General features: G+C 58.5%; 1 protein-coding gene across 1 annotated transcript; it reads left to right on the forward strand.

Moving 5' to 3' along the window:
* Positions 1-1,458: 1,458 nt before the first annotated feature.
* Positions 1,459-6,878, forward strand: TAGLN (transgelin). The gene is made up of 5 exons (XM_004016051.5): positions 1,459-1,519; positions 5,086-5,277; positions 5,401-5,578; positions 5,853-5,955; positions 6,291-6,878. The coding sequence occupies exons 2-5, from the start codon at positions 5,098-5,100 to the stop codon at positions 6,433-6,435; spliced, it is 606 nt and encodes a 201-aa protein (XP_004016100.2). The 5' UTR covers positions 1,459-1,519; positions 5,086-5,097; the 3' UTR covers positions 6,436-6,878.
* Positions 6,879-6,984: the final 106 nt, after the last annotated feature.

Consider the following 6,984-nt stretch of genomic DNA (forward strand, 5'->3'; position numbering starts at 1 on the left):
GGGGCGGGCTTGCGAGGAGGAACCTGGTGAATTAAGGACACAACTGAAAGTCTAGTGGGCTCCTCTTTAGCGGCTCCCTAGCTCCTGTCCCTGCTCTTCCCCGCAGATGCCACTGGGGGGCACTGTACTCCTGCACCGCTAGACTCGCGTCCCGAGCTGGTTGTGCAGGAAAGGCCTTTCCTAGTGGTGCCGGGTGGTGTGCAGTGTGTGGTGGAGTACTAGCTCCTCCCTGCCGGGCTACCCAAGGATGGAGTGGTGCCACAGCAGGCAGTCCAGAGACCCCACCGGGTGCCCCTTACCTTTCTTCACTTCCTATCCTGCGCTGAAGCGAGATTTGAGCGGGTCTCCTTCCTTGGGTGATGGGGTCGTCTGTTTTCCAGAGGAGGTAGACTGAAAAGATGGGGAGGGGGGCCTTCCCTGGTGGTCCAGTGATTAAGACTCTGCCCTTCCACTGCAGGGGTGCAGGTTCGATCCCTGGTTGGGGAATTAACATGCCACATCCAATTAGGATGCCACAGGCCGAGCAGCACTGGCCATAAATAAACACATTAACAAAGACATTTTTAAAAAAGGGAGGGATGATAGAAGTCTTGGAGCCTCCAACCCCAGTGTTGGTGCCTCAGGCCCTGCAGACCCTCTGGATCCTGAACCCTCCAGTCCCCCCACCCCACCCAGGGAAAGCGTGTGATTTAAGACCCACCCCAACTGGGAACTCAACCTGAGCAGGTACAGCTGGAAGGGTGGGTCTGTCAGCCTCACTGGCTCTTGCATGGCTGGGGGTCGGCAGGGATGCCCAGGTTCTGCTTCTCAGGACTCACCCTGTGGCCTTGGGTAAGACGCCTTCGGAGCCTTTGTCTCCTCCTTTGTAAAATGGGAGAGTAATTATGCTATCATGATGCAGCTGTGAGTATCAAATGGGCGCGTTTGCAAAATGCCTGGCACGTAGCCTGGTCCTCGGGAAAGGTGAGCTCCTGTCTCCCGCCAGAGCTAAAAGCCCCAGGAGGAGAGAATGGCTGGTTAGTCCCCCACAAGCCTCAGGTAGGGGTCCCCCAACCCCTTTCGCTGGACAGCCAGCCCCTCTTGAATTTCCCCCTCCCCACAAACCCGGAGGCAGAGAACAGTGTCAGAGGAGCAACCCTAAGTCCAGACGGCAGGGAAAGCCTTCGTGGTCCTGTCCATAAAAGGCTTTTCCCGGCGGTTCCCCGCCGGCAGCGCGGCCCCGCCCCCGCCGGCTCCATCCCCAAAGCACGCAGAGAATGTCTCGGGCAGCCCCCGGTAGACTGCTCCAACTTGGTGTCTTTCCCCAAATATGGAGCCTGTGTGGAGTCACTGGGGGGGCCGAGGGTGGGGAAGGAGCCGGTTTCCTCTGGACAGGAGGGGGCCGAGGCGAATCAGCGGGGGGGAGGCTGACATCACCGCCGTGGCAGCCCTTTAAACCCCTCACCCAGCCAGCGCCCCATCCTGTCTGTCCAAGTCCAGACAGAGCTCACGCCTTCCCCGAGAGCCCCGAGGAAACCCTGTAAGTGCATTTGTCCGGGGTTTGGAGGGGAGTTGGGTTGGGGTTCAGCAGTCGGAGGGGAGGTCTCTGTGGGTGTCTTGCAGGCAGAACTCTCAGGCTCCCAGGCAGGGGGAAGCCCACCCTCTTCAGTGTGCACTCCCTGCCTCCACCTGCAGAGGTGGTCCCAGCTTGCTGGGTGGGAGGGGGTTACTAGAGTCCCTTACTTCTCAGACTGGGCAGCCTTGAACCCAAATGAGATGAACCCAGGGAGACTTGGCTGGTGCAGAAGGATTGATGGTGGAAACCTGGGAAACTGGGGTCAGGGAGGCGCCCCATTTTCAGCCATAGTCACCCTACGTGTGGTGTGATGGGCTCAAAGGTGGAGTCGGTTTAGACCCAAGGCTGCTTGTCTGCTATCCAGCCAGGCCAGGAGGATGTCGGAGGAGGTGAAGGGGGTGTGTAGTACACCAGGGCTGGAGCGCAGTGACTCTTTGCTGGGTCACCAGGGCCTGAGCAGCCTAGGAAAGGCCCTGGGTAGCCACTGAGGAAGTGGGAAGGACCACAAAGCTCTTGTCTTCCGGAACTGGCCCGGGTGGCATGATGTGGGGACGGTAAGAGGCCACCTCTCCAAGCACACAGCTCCCCACCTCTCCAGGCATGCAGCTCCCTCCATACCCTGAGGGGGAGGTCACCCACCAGCAGAGGATGGAGGTGGCCTGCCAAGAGCCTTGGCGTGATGGCCTGGGCGGTGCAGACAGGGCCAGGCAGGGCCTTCTCCTGAGGTCTGGCGTTTCCTTTAGTGGTTGTTTTTCAAAGGGTAGGTGGGTAGGACAGGTCTCCCCTGACCCCAGAATTTAGTCAAGCCACCGCTCCTGTGCTTGTCCTGTGTCCTGTGTTTTGTTTGTTCTGAAGACAGAGGGGCACAGCAGTCCAGCAGAGAACCCTGGTTTTCCGGGTTCCTGCTGGGAGGAGCTGCCCGCCTCTTGGCAGCTGGGCTTGTTTTTTTTCCTCCGGGGAGGGGAGGCTGATGGAGCCACAGGGCCAGGGGGGAGAGGGGGGTCAAGGCAGAGCCTCAGGCTCCCTGTCCATCCTGTCCTAGGAACCTTTGCCTGGAAAGACCCTGGGTGGGCCACTCTCTCCCCTCACCCCCCTTCTCCCCAGCAGCTCCAAGGTGGGCCTGGAGAGGCCCTTGTCAGAGGGCCTGGCAGGATTCTTCTTGGAACCCTCCCGCTTTCAGACTCTCCACCAGGAGGGAGGAGGGTGGGGGTGGGGTGTCTTTCATCTCCCTCCCTGGTTCTGATCAAAATGCAAATGTCTCTAGATCTCGGGGCTGCAAGCTTGTGTGTCCTTGTCCCTGTGAGCCCTGGCACCTTGACTGTCCAGAATCTGAGGCTGGATGCTGGGGGTGGGAGACACACTCTGCTTGGCCCCTGTTCCTCATGGGCCCAGTGCGAGGTCTGGTGGGGGGGAGGGGCAGAAAGGGGGGGAAGAGGGGAGGGAAAGGCAGGACTGGGAGGTGGGGGGTGGGGCCCGGGCCATGGGGTGCCTCCTGCTTGCCTGGGATGGTGCGGTGAAAGCTGAGAGGAGGTGGGAGGGTCAGAGGCCTGGATGAAGGATATGGGCTGAAATCCCCTGGTCCTAGCTACTGGTGTGTCTTAACCCCAGTTCTTCGCCCAGGAGTCCTTGGGAAGCAGGGACGAGACACAGCGGGGTAGGGAAGGGAGGGACTTGGCCTTTGGGTTCTTTTTTTTTTTTTGGCCTTTGGGTTCTTTGGCATCGCTGGCTGGGATGCTCTGAGAATCACATCCTCGGAGGTGGTCCAGCCCTCACTTTACAAATAAGGAAGCAGACTCAGGGAGAAGTGAGGGGCCAAGTGGCTGGAATTTAGAGGAGCCTTTCTCGTGTTTTCTTCTCCCAAACTTTGCAATCCCCTCAGGGAATATGATTATGAAGAGGGGTGGAGCCTGGAGCAGGAGAAACTGCTTTTTACCACTTGGTCAGGGGCTGGCTTTCTTGGGTCACTACCAGGAGACTGGCTCTGGGGGCAAAAGACCAGCGTTTTAAGGAGCTCCACTGAGGGACAGACCGTGTGTTGGGTCATCACAGACAGGGCCTTCTGGAATGTTCCCAGTTCTCTGGAGTAGATACATTATCCTCCCTGCACAGACGGGGCATGAGAGCTTAGGAAATCCGTCAGCCGTGGGGAAGGAAGGGCCGGGCAAGTGGGTTTTGGCAGCTTAGCTGGGACCCTGTGAAGTGGTGATGTCCACTGCCTTCCATGGGAGTGGGAAGGAAGAAGGGCTCAGCTCTGACAGGAGAGGGAGTTGGGGGAACACGGTAGTAGTGACTGCCTCCATCCTCAGACCATGCTCTCCCTCCCAACCTCTGACCTCTCGGAGGCTAGGGAATGGTTTGGCCTCATTTGATTCCTCTTTCAAAGAACTCTTCTGATGAGCTCTGGCGCCACGTGATACCTGAGGCCAGCTCAGGTTCCTCCTGACTGGCCACACCCAAGCCTGCCCAGCAGCCTCCCTGCTTGGCCCTGCTCCCGCTGCTCCCCTGCCACCTGTGGGCGCTCCCGAGTGGGGCCAGCCCCTGCCACCTGTGGGCGCTCCTGAGTGGGGCCAGCCCCGGGCCCTAGGCCACAGGCTGGGGAGGGCTTCCCTGCTCTGCTTGGCAGATGCTGGGCTCACGTCCTTGGAGAACTCCGGCTTCGTGGTTACTCAAGCTCCCACGGTGGTGAGAGCTTGAGGTCACCAGGCAGGGCGGTGGGTGCATCGGCTGGCAGCCCTCGCGCATCTGGCTCCTCTGGGGAAATGCAACTTCTTGGCCAAAAGCTCCTGGGCTTTCCTGGCTTCCTAGCCCTTACCAGGGGTGGGGAAGCTTCAGCCTCTGTGGCTGTCGCCTGGAGGCTGAACTGAGCTGGCAAAGAGCTGGAGCTTTGGGGTTCCTGCTTCTGAGAGAACTGAGAGTTGGAGGGACCCCCATAACTTCAAGCAGAGGCACCAAACCACCTCACACCTCACAGACAAAGACATCTGCTGGCTTCATTGTGAGGGTCAATGTGGTCTCTTCCAAAAGACCTCTCCAGTGCCTCTGTCACCAGTCTTAGCAAAGAAAGGGCGCTCTAGACCAGGAATTGTCAGACCCATAAATGCAGCCTGTCATCGCTTTGTGTAAATAAAGTTTTATTTGAACCCACCCATGCTCACTTGTCTACATACTGCCCAAAGCTGCTTCGATGCTACAGTGGCAGGGAGTTTATGGCCCGCAAAGCCTAAAATATGACTGTCAGTAAAATGACTATCTGGTTATTTACCAGAACAGTTTACTGACTCCTGCTCTAGACTGCCAAAGATCTAGTCTCCAAGTTCAGAGAGGCTTCCTGGACTGAGGGGACAAGCTAGCCCAGGTGAGTGCCGTGGATACAAAACCAGGAATCACGGAGAGGTAGATAAAGAGCTAGGCTGGTCTCCCCCCTCCCCCGACCCTCAGAGCAGGAAGACAAGACCTGCCAGGCACCGGGTGACAGCAGAGCTGTTCTCTGACTCCCTGACCTCCTCCCTCTCTGGCCTGTGCTGCTTTAGCTCCCCGCCAACATGGCCAACAAGGGTCCTTCCTATGGCATGAGCCGGGAAGTGCAATCAAAAATCGAGAAGAAGTATGACGAGGAGCTGGAGGAGCGGCTGGTGGAGTGGATCGTAGTGCAGTGCGGCCCCGATGTGGGGCGCCCCGACCGCGGGCGCCTGGGCTTCCAGGTCTGGCTGAAGAACGGCGTGGTGAGTGACACCTGGGGCAGGGGCCAGGGGTCGTGCCATCGTGCCAGCGTCATGGGGCAGGGTGGGGTGGCCCCCCCACCCCCACCCCAAGCTGAGTGCTCAGCTGCCTTCTTCGCCTGGCAGATTCTGAGCAAGCTGGTCAACAGCCTGTATCCTGATGGCTCCAAGCCAGTGAAGGTGCCCGAGAACCCGCCCTCCATGGTCTTCAAGCAGATGGAGCAGGTGGCTCAGTTCCTGAAGGCAGCTGAGGATTATGGCGTCACCAAGACTGATATGTTCCAGACCGTTGACCTCTTTGAAGGTAGAGAGAGGAGACGGGTGGACGAGGCAGGTGAACAGGAGGCGGAGGCAGGGATGAGGGATGATCCAACCTGCCACCATGACGGGTCTGCACATCCGGAGTGGCATACACCAGGAGAATCCCATTCCCACAGTGGGATCTCTGCACCCCCTTTGATTTCAGGACCACCTTTGCCCCTGGGCTGGCCATCTTTCTAAGGGGCACAGGCTGGCTCTGCCTTGGATTCTGTTTACAGTCCTAAAGGCTGTCTCCCCTCCCCTCTTCCTACTCACAGGCAAAGACCTGGCTGCGGTGCAGAGGACCCTGATGGCCCTGGGCAGCTTGGCAGTGACCAAGAATGATGGACACTACCGTGGAGATCCCAACTGGTTTATGAAGTATGTGGCCACCAGGGGTTCCCTGCACGCTAAGCTTGGGTTTCTACAGGAGGGGGGCTAGCCGGTTAGTGCAGTCGTTACAGGAAGCAGAAAGCCAGCAAAGGTACACAGTGAAGGGCTAGGGTGGGGCAAGTGGGTCCATAGTACACCTTGACTCCTCCCTTTCTACCCTCCTGTCTGTCCCAGCCCGTGCTGCGGGGCAACTGCAATAAGGAAATGAGAGCAGGGAAACGCGGGAGGGGATGGCATCAGGCTAGGAAGTAACAAAGGAAACCAAAGGCAGATGGAAAACACACAGTCCCAGCAAGTCTTTGTCCTGGTTCCTCCTCTCCTAGGAAAGCCCAGGAGCATAAGAGGGAATTCACAGAGAGCCAGCTGCAGGAGGGCAAGCATGTCATCGGCCTACAGATGGGCAGCAACAGAGGGGCCTCGCAGGCTGGCATGACGGGCTATGGGCGGCCCCGGCAGATCATCAGTTAAGAGGGCGAGGGCCGGCACCCAGCCCCGCCTTTGCCCAGCTCGCTGGCCACAGCATCCTGCCTCGCCTGCCTCACACACAGCCGTGTAGTTCCTTCAGCCCCGGCCAAGCTTCGAGGCTCCGTCACTGAGCAAAGGTGACTGCACTTGGGCAGCTCGCCCCCACCCCTCAGCCTCAGCCCAACTCCTGACCCCAAAACACTGTTCCCGCGGCCCACCTCCCAGCTCCCCCACCAGCTCTGCCGTCTCCCCATCCTGGGCTGAGCAGGGGAGACATGGGCTGCTGGCGGTAGCCTGGGCGTGGGCAAATCCACTGTCCTCCTTGGAAGCAGATGCTCATAGAAGGAGACCCAGCCCAACCTCCCTTGATTTTTTTTTTTTTGCTGGAATATTTGGGGGGTTGAAATTCAAAAAGAAAAAAAAAATATACATAAATTTTTTTCTCAGGCCTGGCTGCCAGAGTCTGATTTGCCCTGGTCGCTTTGGTTCTGGTTCCAGGAAGTCTGAGTGGGGAACAGGCAGGCAGCTTGGGTTCTCATGTGTTCCTTGTGT

The sequence above is a fragment of the Ovis aries genome, chromosome 15 (genome assembly GCF_016772045.2).
Source record: "Ovis aries strain OAR_USU_Benz2616 breed Rambouillet chromosome 15, ARS-UI_Ramb_v3.0, whole genome shotgun sequence".
NCBI classification, from domain to species: Eukaryota; Metazoa; Chordata; class Mammalia; order Artiodactyla; family Bovidae; genus Ovis; species Ovis aries.